The sequence below is a fragment of the Zootoca vivipara genome, chromosome 7 (assembly GCF_965207765.1).
Source record: "Zootoca vivipara chromosome 7, rZooViv2.hap1.1, whole genome shotgun sequence".
Lineage (NCBI taxonomy): Eukaryota > Metazoa > Chordata > Lepidosauria > Squamata > Lacertidae > Zootoca > Zootoca vivipara.
In genome coordinates, this window is record NC_142590.1 from 32,739,966 (window position 1) to 32,762,016 (window position 22,051).

Sequence of the window (22,051 nt, forward strand, 5' to 3'; positions counted from 1 at the left end):
TTCTCTTTTAAGGGCTTGCTATTATAACACTTTTTTTGTTCTCCCATTCCCAAAGAAATGTGGGAAATACCTGGAAGCAGAGTTATGCATCAGCTTATGCCTGGTCCTAAATTGAAATGTGAATAGGAGACAAGTGAGGTAATGCCATACAAGTCAATAGCATAAATAGATACATGTACACTGTAGTACAAATGCAAGTGTATATTTAAGGGTTTTATTATCAAAGTCTTGTAAAACAATTTCAGAAACTGTACATCAACATGGCACAGACTGTAGCCTACTTTTGTTTTTACCAGCACAAAAGTAAATGCTCCAAAAACGTCCAGAACTAAGAGAGGTTGCCCAACTACTTTGCATAATAACAGGAAATCACTGTGTGCAAAAGGTTACTACTTCAGTGACTGTAACACAAATGTATTAGTTTATACAACTTGCGATCAAGTACATTATCAAGTAGACTTGTTTTAAAATCATCATGTTTTAAAATTATCATGAAGTTCAATTTTTTTAAATGCACTATCCTTTTTTGCAGGGTTTTTACACATACAAACAAAATGAAATAAACGCAGGTTATGAAGAACTAACTACAAGGTTCACTCCCTCCTGTCTTACAGAAGTTTTGCATTACTATCTCAAGAAGTCAAAGTTGTCAAAAAACAAACACTCCACCTGAGAAGGATTTAAACTCGAAGTTCACCTCACATTGGGCATCAAAAAAGGCTAGTGCATTTCAACCTTGTCAAAGCCAAACAAATCCACAACAAAAAGATTTAGCCACAAGGCTAAAAAGGTTATCTATCTCTATCAGAACGTTTGTTTCCAGATGAAGCTAATGTTAGTTTCTTTGTCTACATTTAAGACCCTTAGTAGATCCACCATGTTGTAGGAGATGAGGATGTTCTTGCCACAGTTAACATGCAGCCAGTGCATTCCCTATTTTGCTCTATTACCGCAAATGAATCAAAGTCTAGAAACACTATTGTAGGTGAGCTGGTTTACTAAAAAGATCATACAACACAAACAATCCATGCCTGCCAAAGATGCATGCAGCTTTTTGCTCAAAAATGAAAAAAGCAGCACCAAGTTTAATAAGAACTGCTGGGCTACTCAATTCAGTTTGGCCAATAACAAGAATGGAAACCCAGACATCACTTTCTCTAAAGCTTTTGATGTAATTATTTAATATCAGGAGCTTTACAACCAGTTATAGTTACAGCTGTGTACATCTAGCTTAAAAGGTTAAACAAGTACAGCATAAAGGAATCACACAGGAATGACACTGATGCATGTCGGCAACTGTTTTCACTGCCAAGGCAATATTCAGTCACTCATATCCATATCCTCTTCATGATGATCATCCCCATTGACTTTGGACTCCCTTGTTGTATCTCCGCTCCCTTTTTCGGCTGGTGACTCCCTATGTTTTGGGGAAGTAGAATCTGCTGCCTTCTCCTCCTTTTTCTCTTTTTCACTATCATAGCCTTGTTCTTCTTCATCATAATCCCTTGTGACCTGCTTTGCCAAGATAAAACACAAAGCAAAATATGTAAGACTTGCTTAAAGGCTCTTGGGATTCTAGGATTAAGTAGGGCATCGCACAAACAGACAAAATAGATTTTTAAAGCATACTTTGACATCCTTGTCACTCTCTGACTTTCTCTCTCGATCCTTCTCTTTGTCTTTACTCTTTTTCTTCTTGCTTGTTGACCTCTCGCGTTCATCCCTGGTTCTCTCCTTGTCTTTATCCTTTTTCTTCTCTTTTTTGTGCCTACGGAAGATAATTCAGGAAACTGAGAAATATAGGCATTTTATAGGATCAGTGAAATATTTCAGTTCTACTCCCCCCCCTTCAAGTAGCCAGAAGCCAAATTTGAACATAAGGTATGGTTATGGCAAGCTGTACAAAACTGGTTCTGCCGAGGGATGAGATTTTTGCTGGACTGATCTGTTGTTAATATTCAGATTCGAGCTAAAGAAATTTACTCTTGCCTATAATTCTATAAAAGCTAGTTTACTGAAAACCATCCAAACAATTCCACTCTCCTTAGAAGTATATAAAATTATTCACACAAAAATATCAACCGTATTGGCTACAAGCACTAAAATGAATGTAACAAGCCTGCCTATCAATCTGATTTTAGTTTTTAAAATACCTTCTCCGCTGAGAATTTTAAACTATTATATGTTTTGGAAAGGGATTTGTCTGTCCGTCTGGTCTCTATACCGTAAGTGCCGTTGCCTCTTGAGATATCATCGCCAAACATGGCACTAGGGTTCACAAAGTGGGGGTAAAATAAAAAAATTCCTTCAGTAGCACCTTAAAGACCAACTAAGTTTAAAGACCAACTAAGCTTGATCATGCATAATGAGATAAGAATCCGATGTCTCTATTCATCCCAGGTGCTTCTATGGTTTTAAGCTTGGTAATGATTTCCAGTTCAGCAACTTCTCTTTCCAGTCTGTTCCTGAAATTTCTCTGTAATAAAACAGCTGCTTTGAGATCTTGTATAGAATGTCCTGGGAGATTGAAGTGTTCTCCTACTGGTTTTTCAGTCTTATGGTTCCTGGTGTCAGATTTATGTCCATTTATCCTTTGGCGTAGGGTTTGGCCTGTTTGTCCAATATAGAGAGCTGAAGGGCACCGTTGGCATTTGATGGCATACACAATGTTAGAAGATGAGCAATTAAATAGTCCTGAGATGGTATGTTGGATGTTGTTGGGGCCAGTAATGATGTTGTCCGGGTGTATGTGGCAGCAAAGTTGGCATCTGGGTTTATTGCAGGCTCTGGTACCAGTGTCCATGTTAAGTCTGGTGGTTGTATTATTGTGGGTGAGGAGTTGTTTAAGATTGGGTGGCTGTCTGTAGGAAATGCCACTTTGTCCTTACCCACAACCACTTCAAATTTGGTGATGACCTGTTCCTCCAGATCAGCGGCACAGCCATGGGCACCCGCATGGCTTCGACTCAGACCAACACGGCTACCTACCTGTAACTAAAGTGGGGGTAGTAATCTTTGTACTGCAAATGTTTGGATGCTGGCTGACATTTTAAATCAAGTCAGCAGAGAGAAATGTCACTTTGTACGACTTCTTCAATTTTTGGCACAGGTTTGGTTGCTTCTCGCAATATCACCAAACTTAGCATGAGGGTTGCTTCGGCGGGATAGCAGACTTCATTGCTACTTGGCCCCATTGTGAATCAAGGTGGTGGACTGAAACATCACTTTAATGTGACTTTGGCCATTTTGACATAGCTTCGGCCACCTCTCAAAATACCATTACCAGAATCACCACAAGGGTTCTGGGCGCCATTCTGAATCAAGATGGCGCCTAAGAAATTATTTCACCCAATTTTGGGTGTGATAGGTCCAACTCACAAACTACACTGTTCCTTTCAAAAACACAGTATTTTTTGTTCCTAAAAAAAATGACTGGCAGCATCAGGCACTAGCCGCTAATTAACCATAAAGCAGGACAACAATGGAGACACTAAATAAATCAAGATGTGTCGATATAAAAAAAGAGGAAATTCTACAACTTATATGGTCATCATTTTTGACATGTTATCGAAGAACATTTATAAAAATAACATAATAAAAGCTATAATCCTTTTAACATATCCCAGTATATGCCATTATTTGCTCTAATGGCCACAGTCATGGTAATTTAAGTACACTTATTAACAAAATAACATGCTCCAAGGATTTCCTTGCAAGAGGAACTGCAACAATGAGACAGCTGCCTTCTCACTGTGTCCTTCCCAAAGCAGAAACCCAGAGTTTATGGATCTGTTAAACAAACCAACCTTTTTGGTGAAGGAGACCTGGACGGCTTCCTCTTGGGAGACCTGGGCTTTTTAGGTGACCTAGATCCACTTCTGCTTCTTCTGCGCCGTCTTTCTCTGTAATTAATAACAGAAGTCAAGATGCCTTCAAATAAACATCTCCATTGTTTTTTAGTGTCACTTTAACATTCCCATCATACCCATGTTGTCTATGCAGAACTCTTGAAGAGGGAGGTGCAGCAACAACTTCTGTGCAAGAGAAGTCTCAGGTTGCATGTGCGTACTCTGTCAAATGAGGATACATAAGCCTGGGGGGAGGGCGCATGGTCCCATTGTTGCTTCAACTGTTCCACTGGGGCACAAACATGGGAAAGTTAATGCCAGCTACGTAAACACTAGAAGCGTTTGTATGTTCTGGTGCACCTTAGGAGCTGATGTAAGTGCAAGCTTTTGTCAATAAAGAATTAACTATTGCCTTCCTTGGTTGGGTTTTGGAGGACAGCTGACCTTTGGACGGGCTTTTCGGGGAGAAGGTATGGGGTGAGGAAGGGAAGGTAAAGGTCTCTCACATCAGCTTGCTTTCTGTTCACACAGTGTCAGACAGAACCCTATGGTTTTGTTACTTCTTAGAAATGTAAAGTAAAAGGGGACTATGTGTATAGGAAAGAGCAACCTGCCTACCTACAGTTCAGACTGCAAGATGCCTGCATGAAATGGGTCTGCTGGCTCTCAAAACAGGAAAAACTTACATAAATGAACTCATTAAGTTTGTTTTACATCATCTTTGTAATGTGAAGCCCTGTAGTTCAAAGAAAATGCTTTTCTTTGATAATATATAACCCTCTTTTGGTCAGTCCGATGCATCAGGATATGCACAATTACTTTTGCAAAGTAAATACAAGATTAAAGATTATACGGCACCTGCTTGTGCTTCTGGATCGTCTGGCTGTGCTGTAACTCTTTGGTGGAGTTTTAGACCGTTTCTTCTCTTTCTCTTCTTTCTTTTTGTCTCTAAAAAACCAATTAGATAAGAAAGCAGATTAGCTCTCTCACTGTCCTTGCATAATGTATTTATCAAACTCCTGTAGCTATAGCTCTGACTTTCTAATAGCCAAGACTGTAATTCTGATACTTTTTGTATTGAAGGATGTACTAAGTTTCTAGGGATTACCTGGGTTTGGATGTGCTCCGAGACCTTCTAACACGCTCTCTGGAATGCGACCTCCGTCGCCGAGGACTTTTAGATCGTCTCCTGCTTCTTGATTTTGAGTGAGATCGTCTCCTTGATCGGCTTCTTGACCGTCTATTGAACAGAACAATATTTAATATTCATCTTACTGTATTGTACTGTACAAACTTACTGTGATTGAGCTGTCCCATAACCAAGTTCTCAATTTATCTCAATGAAGTTGACCTTAAGTTACAAAAGTTACTTTCACAATAATTGTGCCCATCTTTTGATGCAACTCTTTCCAGCACCAACTATCGTAAAATGTTAGTTTTAATATTCAACAAATACAGCTTAATATGTTGAACCAAGGATATAATCAGTGTTTGAGAACATGTTCTGTGCAACATAATTTCACCCACAACTTGGAAAAAGTTTGCCCTTTTATTCACTTTCAAATCCTAGATACACAAAACTTTTCTATTGTCATATATTTATAAAGGAGCATAACAAGAGAAATACCCTAAAGCAGGCATAGGCAACCTTGGCTCTCCAGATGTTTTGGAACTACAACTCCCATGATCCCTAGCTAACAGGGCCAGTGGTCAGGGATCATGGGTAGTTCCAAAACATCTGGAGAGCCAAGGTTGCCTATGCCTGCCTTAAGCACTTTGATTTTGGACTGTCAATGATGCCATCTCACTAAATTTTACCTACAGGTAGGTAGCTGTATTGGTCTGACGTAGTTGAAACAAAATTAAAAAAAAATCCTTCCAGCAGCACCTTAGAGAAGTGTGTATGCACACAAAAGCTCATACCAATGACAAACTTAGTTGGTCTCTAAGGTGCTGCTGGAAGGTATTTTTTTTAAATTTTACCTGTGTCTAGAAGAAGATGGAGTTCTCCTCCTTCTTGAACGTGATCTGGATCTTGAATGCCTTCTCTTGTCATCTTTTTTATCTGGAATTAAAATATTTAAAACTTGGAATCCTTACATTATCATGACATCTACCAAATGGTTTGGCTGCCCACCTTCTGGGGCACTCTGTACAAAAAGCTGAAAGTGAATGTGTGTTTTTTACCCGAGAGAAAAACCATCAATTCCTACATCTGAATTCTTTAACACAACCATTGCAAGTTTACATTCATTAAGAGATGAGGAACATTCAAAAGATTTTTTTAAAAGCCAAAGTGCTAAAATCTATGAGGCCAAAGTTTTGTTCAATGCTGAGAAGATCTTAACAGCTGCCCTGCTGGATCACATCAAATGTTTATTTAGCGCAGGATCCAATCTTCTGCAGAAGTCTATTTGCTTCCTATGAGAAGCCACAAGCAGGGCATGTGAACAAAAGGCTTCTTGGTGTTGTTACTTAGCAAGTGGTATTTTCAGGAGCATACTGCTGCTGATCTAGGAAGTAGCCACTGATATCCTTATCCTCCATGAATTTATCTATTTGCCCTTTAAAGCCCTCTGTTAGTAGCTAGCCATCACGTGTGAAGTACCGCCTTTTGTCACTCCTGAATCTCCCAGCAGTCAGTTTTGCTGGATGACCCCACAATGAAGAAGAAAAACTGTACTTCATGCAGAAATGTTATAACCTCTATCACATTCTTCCTTATTCACCGTTTTTCCTAAACCAGATAGCTCCATACATCATATTTCTTTGTAGAACTGCCCATTTTGATAGGCATCATGGTTTTCTGCTCTATATCTTTTGAGACTAGGGCTGCACAGTCTTCCAAGTGTGGTCACACCACAGATGTATGAAATCATTATGGTTTCTGCAGTTTCTTTTTCTAAACACTTCCCTAACTATTCCTAACAGAGAATTTACCTTTCCCAACTGTTGCATGCTGAGTTGATCCATTTCATGGAGCTACTCACCACAATTACATACTATCTTTTCAGGTCAGCCATTGCCAGTTCAGAACCCATCAGCGTATGGACAAAGATAGCACCAATTCGGCTCACTTTATACTTTCTTCCACTGAACAGCATTTGGCAATTCATTGCCCACTCACTGACATTGGATAGATCTCTTAGAGCGCTTCTCAGTCCCATGCCCCCATTTTTACCATCCTGCATAATTTGATGTCATTGGCATTCTAACAAGTAGTTTTTGTAATATAAGATAGTTAGTCAAGATCAGTTTACCTGGCTCTATAGCAGCAGAAATCAGGGATTGTGCTTCTCGTACTCGTTTCATGGCTTCTTCTATTTCTTTACTGGAGGTATCTGTTTTCAGACTTGGTGAAACAAGACCTGCAGCTACATGGTTCAGCCTAGAAACCAAAAATATATCATTTATTTTTACTCCCTTCTTCTTCTGAAAATGATAACAAAGAAACTGACAGATGATTAATAAAACAGGAGTCCCCACCCATAGGCTTATGACAGACACAACACAAAAGGAAAAAGTGATGGTAAGAAAACATTTGATTGATGGCTCAATCAAACATGGGGACCAACTCTAAAAGTTTCAAAGTTTGTATGCAGTTGGGATTAAAATCGTGGCGGGAGAGAAAAAAAAAACAAAGGAAGAGAAGCATCTTAGTAGAACCAATAGAGTGGTCCTGCTCCCCATCTCTGTTTATCCGAAACTGGATTAATAGGTAGCTAGTACATATATTCAACTCAATTGACCAAAAATACAAAATCAAAACTTCAATATAACCATTAAAAGCAAAAAGACAAGTTAAGAAATCTGGCAACGTAATAGGCCTTGGAGACACAACAGCATTAAAAAATGTTGCTTCCTCTGTAATAAAAGATGTTGGTTTCCACAATAAAACTGACCTGAGTTTCCTATGAGCATGGATTACACTGCCCCATAGTTAATGGTTTATCATGAATGCCAAGATAGCTCCCAATTTGCTCCTCTCTCCTGTAGTGTGAGTGGAACAGCAAAGCGTGACCCCTGTCTTAGTGCTACATCTGAACTGAGAATCATGGTTTGCTTCACCCAAATAAACCATGATCCTTTATTTGGATGCAATGCTAAACCAGGGATTATGGTTTGCTGCTCCTACTCAGACTGTGGGAGAAGCAGAGGGAAAAATCATATGTACACAGTAAACCATTAAGTATGGTTTATCATGATGTGCATGCACTGCCATTCTCCAGGTTTGTTTTACTCTCTTTTTATCTTTTACACTGCTTCAATGGCTTTAAGCTTATGAAGTGTCCTATAAATTTATAACATGATACAGTTTAAACATCAAAATTCAAACTTACTTTGGATCCACTGTGCTCATAAGCTTTAGTAGTTGATCTGCTGCAAGAGACTGTAAAGAAAATTAATCAAAAATTGCTTTTAACATTGAAAGAAGTTGAAAATTTGCAGAAGGGAAGGAAAGAATAGCCAAACAGCCCCTAAATCTAACCCAAATGAGCAGACATTTGCAGATTAAAGAAGCAAATATGCAATAAATAAATAAATAAATAAATAATCTCTATCTCATGAAAGTAGTCACCTAATGTTCTCTGATAGGGTCACATTGTTCCAGGCAAAGAACAGCAATTTTCTTTCTGACCTGTAGTGGTCAATGTCAGCACTTAATTCTCAACTGCATTGATTGAGAGCGTCCAGTTTGCTGAAGAACTGGTCTTTATTTTACTGTTTGTTTAAAATGCCAAGTGTTTAACAGTTAAGCTGCTGAGTGAAAACAGTGAGGCTAAACTTCTGCTATGTTTGTAGCAATTGTTTGGAACCATTAATGGTACTTTAATTGAAAGATTTGGTTCTTGTCAGTAATGTTAGATTTTAAAGTTGCAATGCACATTTAATTCTCAATTGTGCCTATGGTTTTATTTTACAAGCTAAATTATATATTAAGCTTGAATACGGGTCAAAAGTTCTTATCTAGCTAGTCTCCAAGTGTGAACTCCAATGGTGGATAACTATGGGCTTTTAAAGTTAGCCAATGCAACATAATCCTAATGTGTTTAGTGTTAAGTCAGCTGCACTGAGTTTACCGAGACTCACACTTTAGAAATTTTGCTCTGGATTACAAGTTTTCTACATAACCTTTATAATAGATAGGTATGAGACTCTAAAGATTCCAGCAATTTTCATCTGCAAAATTTTAATGGTAAGCAAATCTAATCAAATCTAGCCACACTAGGAAATAGGATAGTGGGGGTCAATTGACCATAGATATAAATATAGAGCTTGCCTGCGTGATGCCCTGTTTGAGTAGAGACAACCCCTAAAGAGAATGAGTAAGAGTTCATAATACAGAATATGCCGATGTAGTAACAATAACTAACTGTTGCAAAACTTTGGCTTTGAGAACAGGCCACATGAATATGATTTTAAACACACAATCCATTTCATTTATTTAAGAAAATTTCAATGAAATAAATCTTTTAAAGCAAAATAAAATATATACAAGAAGAAGCTCTGCCAGTGGGTAGTGCTACCCTGTGTTTTATATATCAAATGGGTAATATGAACATCAAGACCAAAGTTTCAGCAAATGTTTTGTCCAGATTGAGCTTTATAGGCCCTGATCCATTACTGGACTGAGATAAAGATTTAACAAATCAACTGCTTCATCTGAATTATATGAAATGGAGGAATAGTGTTGGATACATTGATAGCGTATCAATGACACTGTATCTCAAAACTTGCATTTTCATGATGTTAAAAAGCACAGTTTGAACTCTGCAGGATTAAACAAATGTAAATTCCATGGAGCCTCTAAACAAATGGGGCTTGGGGAGATAGCTACAAATTTACAAAAATAATGGAATAATTATTGTAATTTTTATCCTGGAGGTGTAATGTTTGATGTAAAATCATAACTCATTACTGAATGTTCTTTGTTAAGTATCAGTTTCATTAAATTCTCAATCAAAGCAGTATATAGTGTCCAAAGCAGTATATAGTGGAGCCTAAACAAATAAAAAATGCTTCAAAATCAATATGGAATGTTTCTTTAGATTTGAAATCAAGATTGATCCAGCAAAAATTAATATTCCAGGTATGCTGCACTCCACAACATCTGTAAAAGAAGGCACAGTCTATTACAGATATAGCTGGTTGGAGGTGTAATGCTGAACATACCTCATTGAGACATATGGTATGAACTTCTCCAGTGGTCTGAAGTTGCTGTCCATATTAATTTTGTAGTAGCAAAATACTTTATATTTGCAGATGCTCATGTACTTTGAAATTATATTCCCACAGTACAGAAATTAAAGGCACAACCAAAAATGGATACTGCGAGCCCTTAGTTGCTGAAAGACTTATACAGCAAGCCTTAAAGGATAAACACCTGCTATCTGCATGCAATGGTCTGAGGACCTCGCTGCCCTGGCTATATATACCTTACAGACACCAATTTCGTTGGATACCTATTTGGATTATTGACACAAGATGGCTGTACTGATGGCTACTGTACCCTTAAGGTGCACTGAAAATTGTATACGTTAATAATATTTTTCATTTTCAAAACATTATGCTTATAATTCTTTTATTTTTTCCTCCCCCCTTGTTAAATTCACAAATTAAAAATAAACTTAAGTGTATGTGAATGTAGCACAAGCAATATACCTGCGAGTTTAAATTTGCTCCAGGAAGACCTAGAGCAGCCAGGGTTGGGTCAAGAGTTGGAGCTCCTAAAGCAGCCAAGGGAACAGCACCAATCTATAATAAAGAGAATCAATAGAAGTAGACAGCATATTATACCAGAATGTACAATCAAGAAAACAGCTTCCACCATCTGCACATGGCAAGGAATAGTTTCGAACAGTTCTGCATAACGTTCAAGTACTGCTGTAAAATGACTTGCAGCACATTAATATGAAGCAATATAGGAAGCTAACTTACTCTACAGGTGTAAGACTACTATAATTCTAACCTAGCATTTTCTACGCTAAACCCTAGCAGGTCTCCAGCATAAGAAAAAATATTTCCTGTTATCTGCTACCTGAATGATTCGGGGGACTGAATCTGAGCTTTCTGCAAAGCAAAAATACTATCACTCCCTGCTATCTAGCATGTGTGTCCAAGTTAGGAATGCAAAGTTTGATTAATTAATCCAATTAATTGATTTACGATTTTCAAATTAGTTAAGTCCCTGATTGACTTTATAAATTAATGTTCTGACATTTCCCTCCATTCCATTATGCAGGTGATAGGAGGAAAGATGCATGCATGTGACTCATATAATTCTTGTGCACTGGTGCAATTTCTAGTCTTCACCTCACCTGTTAAAATTGTTGTCTTTGAAAGGAAAGAGGACGAGTAAACCACCCTGCCCCCAAGGCAAGCTGTCACAATGTGCACTTTCAAGCAGACTAATTGTCTGTATCATTGAGACTTACTTCCAAGTAACCTGATCCAGAAAACATGCTCTGCTTCTTAAGAACTACTGATCTATGCAGGTGCAGATTTAATCAATTGATTAGCTAACAGCAACATGCACAATTAAAGAAAATTTAATCACTTAATAAGGTGACAGTCCTAGTTCATGGATGTCTAACCAACAGCACGCTACAAGTTTAAAATAAGTTTAAGAGGCAGCTGTGATTTAAGTTGCTGGGTTCTGTGGCATTCTAGCCTGCAACAAGACGTACTAACATTTGGCGCAGAGTCAAGCCTAGGCTCAATGCCAGCCTTGCTACTAAAACTACTTGTACACTTTTAACAAGATCGCATTATGGACAGGATCTAGCGCTGCTAAACTTATTGACTACAGACCTATTTTAGGGGTTTTATCCAAGAAAACATGGGCAGGATTAGATTGACCCTCGGAAGCCCCAAGAAAACAGTTTTCTGAAACCTACAGCAGAGGTTTCTTCTGTACAGTTTTGATGAAAATCTCTAGAGTTAGCTTTTAGAATACTCCTCTACTGGGACTTCTGAAGTACAGTAGAGAGCTTTTTTTCATTAACTCCAGCCTCCACAGTACTGTCCTAGTCCAGTGAATGTATTGTGGAAACTGTGTAAGAAATAAGAATAGCATTACCAGTATCACATTGCATGCCAGTTCTTTTTGCCTGCCTGAAAACTGTCTTTCTTCAACCTACAAGTTGATGCAGTTGTTAGGCAGCCAGCTAATCCTCTCAACTAACTGCTCATGAAGCAGTACTGTTATATAAGAAGTGGGGGCACTCCAGAATACTGCAAAAGTCACTTCTGCAACTACAAAAACTGCAAGTCTCACCCCACCCCTGGCATGTCTTTCCACTTTATATTTTAATGAATAAATGGGACATCTTTCAAAGCATAACCATGTATCAAGTTTCAAACCAGAGTTCTTTAAAACGAGAGGCATGGTTATCTGGAAGCAATTCTTACCTGCCACAATCCTGTTATACATTTTTTCTAATTGTTTTGGTGCAATGGGTGCTACCTCAGAAAATACAGATATATGCAGTTGTAAATTCTAGTATACATCTCATAAGACGTAAACTTACCTGAGAAAGTGGGTTGGGTGTAGGCAGGAGTCCACCCCCCGGCAGAAGACCTGCCACAGCGTTAGCTGGTGCCAGGAGAGACAAAGCCTTAGTCTCATCAGGAATAACTCCTGCAGAGAGACAGCTTTGCATTAGAAGACACTCATCACTGATTTTTTAAAAAACCACACACACAAATACACCCAGAAAATGTCTCCCTGAAACACCACCTGAGTTTGCTGAAAGTACTTATGTTGGCTATAATACAATGTTTGATCTCTTAATAATTTATCATTAATTTGTATGCCAGAATGAAACTTCAATGTGTGAAAATTTGACTGTTCCTTTTTCTCTACAAAAGGTTAAGTTCTAGAATAAAAAAATAGCACAATACACACTACTTGTTTGTTAACACTGCCAAGATTTCATCACCTGTACTCGATTTTTAAGTCATGAACCAAACGTAAGCAAGCACAGTCGGTTCTCCAGGGGTGTGCTCTCAACTTTCAAAAGCTGTTTTATGAACAACGACTCGTGTCGGCTGCTTCACTATAAAGCACACAGAAAAATCAAGATACACAAGACAAAAAAAGTTTGATTTAGGGGTTAATAATATGGTACAGTTCACTATGATTTCTTTTACACCTACCATACAATTTTGTAAATCTTAAGCGAAGGTAAGAAAAAATGTAGGGCTTTTGCTGACATGTCACATGGATATGAAGGTCTCCACAGAGCTTCAAATAAAGGTTCTGCATATGTGTCCATGTGTATGTGTTTATGTAAATGCCTAAAATGTGGCACATTCCTTACCTGTGCAGTAAAGTACATGCTCCACTGTTTGTCATGCTTACTATACCAAGAATGCTGCTGCATATTGCCATTTCAGAAGAAATTTCTGCTCTGCAGCCTTGTAGCCTGCAAGGGACTAGTTTTACTGCCTAACCTGAATAGAAAATAACCTTACTAAAGAGGTCCAATGTGGGACAAAGAGTAATGTTGATCGTTGTAATTTTATCCAACAGCAAAAGCCCTATACGTATGGCTTAATCTGTTAATGTGCCCAAGCCCCCAATGTGAGAGTTCAATAAGACAACTGTACTATATATTTGCAAATACCAGTAGCGTTTCTGAAATACATATTAAAAAGACTGCATCTCATCATAAAACATACAATATGTACAGGGCACTTAAGAGAAACTGGATAAGCTGCAGAAGAAAACTGTTGGGTGGTATTTTCAGCAGGGCCTGGTATATAGTTCAGGCTGAACCAGGGAAAAGAACTGTAAAACACAACAACAAAAAAGAAAAACCACTGTTAAATAAAGGTAATGGTTCCTTCCACCTATACTGAGAAGTGCCGATAATATAAACAAATGTATAATACACAGCACTGTTATCTTTCTTCAGTCACTGAGCTGTCATAATTTCAATACCAAAAGTTATGGTGGGAAAAGGGGGGAAGGTCATTTAGATACAGGGCATTAATGCATCAATATAAACATTATCTATAGAGATTATGGGATAATTTTGCATGCAAAATTATGTCTCAGAGGATATTATTTATGTTTACACACAAATAGTGCAAGTATAACATTTCTGGCATCTAACTAAAAATCCTCTTATCCTGAGACACCTCATAGAAGATCTGCATCCATTAAGTAGTCATGCATCTGATCCTCTCATTTTTAGGAAAAAAGTTATTCAGAAATAAAACTACAATTTTAAAAAAAGCAATGAGGCCCCTCACCAGTTAATTTTCATGCGTCAAGTGTTTTTTACTGCTGCTTTGTTAGAACCATGAAATACTGCATGAATGTGTAGAAATGAAGAAAAAGAAACAGACAAAATAAACAAACATTAACCAAAGAACCTACACAACCCCACCCAAAGGCACTGTTAATACCTGAGTTCCTTCCAAATCCTTGAATTTCATAGTGAAGTTTATAGTACTATGCCTTACCGTGAACTTTGTGTAAGTCTAGAACACAAAGCAATAGCCAACACCAAGATATAGGAACACACAAAGAACAGGAATGTAAGTGATACAGGGAGCTGTGATTAGCACAATGCAGTATTTTAATACTTCCAGTTAGGTAATGTTAAACCCATCACCACTAGTTAAAAATCAAGATCTAAATTCAGCAGAGTACTTAAGCATGTGGTTCAATGCATATGAACAGTCCCACTCAATTTGAAATACCTCACTGAATGATGCTTAAGTACCTAGCAGAAATGGTGTTCTTGCTGATGAGTAGTTTGTTTGCTTCCATAGACATGGAAGAATTGCAAGAACAAAGTAGTTCAAGTTCACAGGAGAAAAAAACCTAGTATTCTTATACAGTACTGTGTCCACAATTATAGTTCTCGCACAAACTACACAGCTGCACACATATCTTACAACACCAAATTGAGGCCCTGACAATAAAAGCTACTTAAGTTACATCAAACAAATTTCAGGAGATTCTCAAGTGATATATTTGGCTGATTTCTTAGTGCCAGATTTATCTTTCTAGCACAATGAACATTGTATTTTCAAAGATAAAAATATAAAACGCTTAAAACATGGTGATTCTGTAGGAGCCAAATTAGGTCTTAACAAAATTGACAGGGCAGGACTGCTGCTATTAGAGCCAAACTAGATATGAGTGCAGCAGTCCTCCCCCAATCACATAAAAAGGGTGTCCGGGTCCATTTTTAATAGTAAAAGCAAAACTGCGAGAGCCCCTGAAACCTACCCCAACCTGCTCTTACCTCCCCACAGCCCCTTTCTGCAAACATTGAGCAATTTTCAGCATCAGAGCTCAGATAAGGATAAAAACACAGAGGGACAGATTGCAAGGAAGTTAAGCTGCAGGCACAGGAAGGATTCTGTGCACTTCAGTTCTTTAACTGTCTACATCAACTTCCAAACTGCTCTTTCTATGTGACTGGGGAAAGTCTATGTTTAAACATAAAGACTGTCATATCTAGTTTGGCCCTGATATGTAGATGTTCATGCAAGAACAATTATATCTCAATTGTTATTTTGTCCAAACTAAAGCAGAAGCAATTACAGTCTAAAAATATTCTACTCTGAAATTTAAAACTGATCAGGATTAAAAGTTGCTTACAATACTTATAGCTTCAGTGAGGAATATCCTACAACTAGGTCTTTGGCAGGTCTGCACCCTGCATATTCCTCTGCCTTGTTAATGTGTAAACATATTTTTTATAAAAACAGGTAATGGTAAGACTTGCACTACAATCTTGCATAGTTAGGCTGCTTAAATCCCACTGACCTCCATGAGATCCAACTGCCTGTGAGTGCAGGAATTAAGTGCAAGACTACACATATTTTACTGCAATCAATCAATTTAACTAGTTTATCGATTAATGGTGCCTTTGAAATAGTTGTGATGAAATCTACAGAAGTTTAATAGAACTCGTTAGAAGAGCGGTCTTCTTGGTACTGAATTACTGAATTATGTTCCCAAACCCTGCTCATTGTTTTCAAATTACTGTAATACCCTAAAAATGTAAGAAAAAGAAGAGAAAAAAATGTTGTTAACAAGTGATTACACCAGGAAAACACTTGGGGACTTGAGTGCTTGCTGGCCTTTAGTTAATGTCTAGAATCCCCTGTAGCTGCAGAGGACCCCACTGTTTCAGTCATCTGGAAGGGCCTTTGCATTTGCCTTCTCCACTACAAAAATCACACACACAAATAACAGAGAGAAGAGTTTATTATTTAGTGAAATTCTAGGTAATATAGCAAGGCTGAACAAGAAAATGCGGAATAAGATCTAACACCCAGTGCTCATTTAGCACCTTTGGATATATTTTCTGTCTAATTGAGATCAAACCCTTGGTGTACCATAATTTGTACTGAGGGTATTTTTTTATTATTATTGTCAACTACGGTAAACAGAACTTTGCCTTGTAACTGGCAGCACATTTCCACTCACTCTCTATGAGAATGAATCATATGGCAACACATGCCAAGTTACTTAATGCAAGTTATCTTGTTTAAATGTATCAGTTTTAAAAGACTGCTTATCTTGAAGGGGCCTGATGAAACAAAAGTTCAAATAATGCTGCTTAAACATATCAATATTCTAAATGCCTTTGCAAAGACGGACAGGCAAGTTCCAGCTTTTGCTTGAATAATTAATTGTTTCACTTTTGGATAAAAGCAAGCAGTGTCAGTATACCAAGGGTTTTAAATAGATAAATAGCTTCAGTGTTTTACGTGCTAAACTTCATGCTATTAAGCTACATCAGGATTTAGTACCATTATTCTATGGCTTCATAGATCATTAAACAATTCACAAACCTTCTGCATATGGTACGACTATCAACGCTCTGTCAACGAATACAGTATTTGTCAGATGTTGAGCCACAACTGCGGAGTCAGGTTCTTGGAACTTTACAAAACACACACGGGAAGAAACAGGCAAAGGGGAGTCACTAGAAAGGGAAAAAAATGGAATAATATTAAAGATGAAACTGAAAGTGAGTTGTAATGGTATTTTATTTTCATATTATACTACATTGTCATTAAATGAAGCAGCCACAAGAGGCAAGAGATGTGATGGCTATTAGTTTTCTCTACTACCATTGTGGTTTGCTGGCTGTCGCTATATGCAAAAAATTAATAATCAATAGAAGCTATTACAAAATAAGGTCATACACTGCTGCACAATAGATGTGTATACCATACTAGGGCATCATTTGGGTAGCAGCATAATACTTTTATCTCTGGAGGAAGAGACATCTAGTGGTAAAGGTAGAAAATTCATCATTTCAATTTCCCTTCACCAACTAAAATTAATTGCAGATAAGATTTCAAAAGCAGGAATAGGTGACTTACACGGGATGCATCTAGCTCTGCCCTCTGGAGTCTGGCCTAATTTGGAACAAACATATTTTTCAACCCACAAAGGTTGCTAGGAGGTTTATCCCGGATGAAATGCAGCAGAACATTTCTTCACTTCTAACAATACACCTTCTGCTTCGTGAAATTAATTAGTAAAATAATGGACCTAGTATCAAACTGGGAAATTTTAAAGTTGTAATGAACTTTTTCTAGGTTACTATCCACAAGAAGCACATTAAATATAAACAGATTTGGAGTTGGATATCATAGACTTGCCTGAGTGCTAAGCACTTTTATGAAGCCCTCCCACTTGTGTTGTACAGTGGTACCTCGGTTTACAAACACAATTGGTTCCGGAAGTCTGTACTTAACCTGAAGCAAATTTTCCCATTGAAAGTAATGGAAAGTGGATTAATCCGTTCCAGATGGGTCCGCGGAATACTTAAACTGAAAATACTCAAACCGAGGCGTACTTAAACCGAGGTATGACTGTAGTCTGCTGAACTGCATCTTGTGACTATCAAGGAGACTTTTTCCATTGTTGTGCCCAGCTTCTAAGTATGCGCCTCCCCACCCAGATCCCGCCAGAAAAAAAAATAAAACAAGCATTAATTCTGATGGGCTTTCAATGTTGTCTAGAGACCTACCTCTTCATCCAGGCATTTGTGGGCTGTTAATATGGAGCCTGGCTCTGATCTGGCTGGTCCAATGTGGATTGTATTGTATTTTATTGTATTGCTCTTATTTGAATTGTATTATCCTGTTAAAATATCCCAGTATTATTGATGAAGGGTGGTATAGTAGTGTTTTAAGTAAACGAATAATTATATCATTATATACCACTCATAGTTTTAAATTCATACACTTATTTTCAATGGCACATACTGCTGTCCTAAATATTGAGAAGTGTGCAACCTATATTACTTCCCTTAACATTTAAACAAGTAAAGTGCATGCTATTGAGTTCCCAAGCCCTATCCTAAAACATTTATGAGTACAGTAATTGAATCCAATAAAAACAATCTCCAAGTAAAATTTTGAATGTGTTTGATCTTGTACTTGCTTATTTTGAAGCACTGTAAATTCCATTCTAGCTAATGGTTCTTACTCCCTAATAAGTGTGCACAGGATTGCAGCATACAGTAACTGCATTTTGCTTAATGTTTCCCTAACAGATTATTCAGCATGTAAGATTAATGTGACCTAGGGCCAGATCCAACACAGCTCTGCTGAAGCAAGGGACTTCCATGCATGCAATAGAACCTAATCACCCCTCCAGGGTTGGGGGATACCAGACACAACCCTGCTGATGCAGCCTTGGAAACGAAACAATCCATACTTTTAAAAAGTTGTATTTACTAACTGTAACTCAAACATGCCAAATCAAGATCTCAAACAATTTAGAGTATTATTACATTTTTCAGAAAAAACACATTCTACTGCCTCTTTCTAAAATATACTGTACTTCCTCACAAGTGTACATATATTCCAGTCCTACAAAATAATCCTTTAATATCTACTTAAAGTAAGCCCCACTGAGTTCACTAGCTCTCAGGTAAGTGAAAATATAGGATTGCAGCCTTAGTTGAATCCAAAGAAAACACTAATTGATGAGGCTGAGAATGAACATTTACTTAACATTACCCTGTTTCTCATATTTTAAGACATACCCATAAAATAAGCCATAGCAGGATTTTAAGCATTCAAGGAATATAAGCCATACCCCGAAAATAAGACATAGTGATAGGCGCAGCAGCAATGCCGGCCGCGGCAGGAGGAGGAGGAAAAAAATAATACATCCCTTGAAAATAAGCCATAGTGTGTTTTTTTGAGGAAAAAATAAATATAAGACATGTCTTATAATATGAGAAACACGGTATGTACAGAAGTGGCTCACAGAAATGAACTGCGGCAGGTGGTGACAAGACAACAGACCTTGTTTAGTCACAGCAGGACTGCACATTGCAGGGCACTTATGGAGGAGGTTCCCCACTTCAAATCTTTGCCCTCAAACTCCTGGAGAACTCTTAAAGCAATAATATATGGAGGCGCTAGAGGGGGCAGGGCTTAACAATGTTCTCCTGTTTCCACGTTTCATTTACAAACCAGTATAACCAACATAACCTTATTTTTTGAAAAATTTGCAAACAGTCTAGAATGTTACCTTTAAAAATTAAACTGTGTGGTCTGTAGATACCATAAAATGGGATTGGAGTCTCACAAACCTCTTACTGGTGTGTATATGTAGCACTGCAACTTGCACTATACTGCCATGCTAAACCAGGTAACAAAAATCATCAGTGAAATAATGCCAGTAAGGGAAATCACTCACCAGAAGTGTAAATAAAGGTGCCTTTTATACAATAAATACCCTTATCAAGCTCAAGGGATGTTCACAGTACAGTTCATATAAGATATTGGGAACATTTGTTGGTGCAAATATGAATTTGGGCTCCTCTGGAAGAGCAGCATGTGTATTTATTTATTTAATAAATAAATAAATGTGTTACTGTCTCCATAAATTATGTTCAACTGAAGGATTGGGCTGATTTCAGAATTTTCAGTCACTTGGCTTAGGAAAAAAACAAAAAAACCACGGAGCTTGGGCAGAATTACAAACGGGCGGGGGGGGGTAGCACATCGTAAACAGATGCGAACTGATCGAAGTTGAGCGCACGGTCCTTACACACAGCAAAGTCCACTCTGGATTAATTTCCCTTCATTTCGCCAGCTTAACTGTGGTGGCGGAAGTCACTCCATTGTTCCTTTCCTTTTAAACAACTTGGGAGTTAAGAAACCGTTACAGGTCCACGGCGAAGTACTCGCCACGATACCCTCTTCTACCTGCTTCAAACCCCCCGGATTTTGTCGTTTTAAATTACGTCTCAAAGAGGCGGTTGGGAAAAGGAACGCAAAGCGACTAATGGCGTCGCTTTCGCCCCCTGAAGGGAAGTGTAATGGCGGGGGGTAACAACTATAGTTCCGGCGCGAGCGCAAGATGGTGAGGCGAGACCATTGCTTTGAGAATGGCGGCCTTCGCAACCTCGCGCCCAGCTGCTCCTCCTCCCCGCCGCCGCCCCCACCAATCTGGGCCTGGTAGGCGCGCCGCGCTCGGAAGCAGCCGAGCGCGAGGCTCCGCGGCCTCCACTAGGCCACCCTGCGGCCTAGGCCTGTATAAGACGCGACTGCGGAGGCCATAAGCAGTCCTTTTGGGGGGGGGTGTCCGCGCGGGACTCACTCGGGAGGGAAGAGGCGCAGCTCCTCGATCTTGCCCAGGAAGCCGAAGAGAGTCCTCATCTGTTCGGAGCTGGCGCTCGGGGAGACGTTGGTGACCTGGATCACGTCGGTGCCGCTGCTTGAAGCCATCGCGCTACCTCCTCCTGCCCCCGTCACTACAAACACATCGAGGGGAGAGGGGGTCGCCACGACCCTGGAGAACCGGACGGTGGCCTCCTCCTTGTGTCCCTCAGCGCTTCCCGTCGAGCTATTGCAGTCCCGTCACGCACGCAAGTAACCGCCGCCGAGCGATCGTTTCGCCACCAACCAGCCTGGGCCGCAATATCCCACAATCCTCCGCGGCCCTTCTCCGCGCCTACTCGGCGCAAGAGCCTTTTCAGTCCTGCGCCTGCGCAAAGCAAGCCGCCCAGCCCCGGTAGACACGCCGAACTTGCGTCCTGCGCATGCCCACTCCCGCTGATTATTTGCGGGGTGTGTGTAGGTTCCTTAGAACACTTTGTTGCGCATGCCTCGGATGTGCCTTTGGTTTCGAAGCGGTAAAGGCGCTTCGAATGCTTCGCTATTTGCTAAGGCTTAGCGCTGGGGTTGTGAGCTGCAGGGTTGCCTGCCTTAGGCAGCGCTAACTGGAGTGAAAAAGTCTTATCTCTCTCTATCTCTCTGTGTGTTTAATTTGCAGTAGGATCCATTCGCATTACAAGCTCCTTGGATTGTTTAGCACCCAGAAAGTTGGACTAAGTATTCATTAAGGGTAGGGGGAGATGCATGCTAAGTTAACTCAAAAGCCACAGAGTGAGAGTCTCTTTGCACGGAGTGGGGCCCTCTTTGTGTGAGAGGGGGAACAGAGGGGGTTGCTTAGACCATTGGTTGTTTATTCAGTTTGAATGATTTGTTTCTTTTTACCTGAGTGTTTGGTTAAATTGACAATAGCAATTTTGTTGCTGTAGCTTGCTTGTTTAACCTTATAATACAAATGTTGAGTTGTTTGTCGGACCTGTTTATATCATTTTTGCAATGTTTGTATCTCGTTTTGCTCCATTGATTTTTATTACTTTGTTTCTCACACTGGGATTGTAAAAAACATCCGATGCTTATCGAAACTGGAAATACAGTAAATAAATACTGTAATGGTCAACCCAATGTCCGCACAGTCTTACTTCGTCAGATGCTAGCCTGAGTTGCTCATGTATAAAGTTATTCCTAGAGTCGGAATTTCGTTTATAACACGACTTGTATATCAGAACTCTTCCACAGGCTCAAAACAGTCTCTTAGGAACTGGTGAGCGGAATAAACAGCATTTCATTTGTAAAAAAGCTGAGGCGATGCCTGCCTGGGAGCCGCACCTTAGGATTGGGAGACCTCCGTCTCTAGATTCAGTACTGTACTAAATATGCATCTTGCACACACACTTCATTTTGCCCAAGGTCCATTCGATGGGGCGGCTCAGTGAGTTCTGCCACTCAGTCCACCAACTACACTGGCTCTTCTTCTTATTTATGACTTCAGCGTGCATACTTTCAGGGAGAAAAGCCGCCGACATATGCTCAGTAGCCATCTTGCTGCGCTTCCCGGTTAAAATAAAAAAAGCAAGTCCCGGCTC

General features: G+C 39.2%; 1 protein-coding gene across 8 annotated transcripts; it reads right to left on the minus strand.

The window, feature by feature from the left end:
- Nucleotides 1–200: 200 nt before the first annotated feature.
- On the minus strand, nucleotides 201–20,790 carry SRSF11 (serine and arginine rich splicing factor 11). Of its 8 annotated transcripts, none has more exons than XM_035124122.3 (13): nucleotides 20,455–20,790; nucleotides 16,674–16,807; nucleotides 12,380–12,489; nucleotides 10,512–10,604; nucleotides 9,130–9,162; nucleotides 8,189–8,238; nucleotides 7,109–7,236; nucleotides 5,832–5,913; nucleotides 4,957–5,088; nucleotides 4,707–4,796; nucleotides 3,807–3,902; nucleotides 1,630–1,768; nucleotides 201–1,512 (listed from the first exon to the last, which is right to left on the minus strand). In XM_035124122.3, exons 1-13 carry the CDS (start codon nucleotides 20,580–20,582, stop codon nucleotides 1,321–1,323), a joined length of 1,407 nt encoding a protein of 468 aa, XP_034980013.1. In that variant the 5' UTR covers nucleotides 20,583–20,790; the 3' UTR covers nucleotides 201–1,320. The 8 variants fall into 8 exon arrangements, with proteins under 8 accessions (XP_034980013.1, XP_034980012.1, XP_034980015.1 ...); XM_035124121.3 differs by having other exon boundaries at nucleotides 201–1,515; XM_035124124.3 differs by lacking the exon at nucleotides 9,130–9,162.
- Between the last annotated feature and the right edge of the window lie 1,261 nt (nucleotides 20,791–22,051).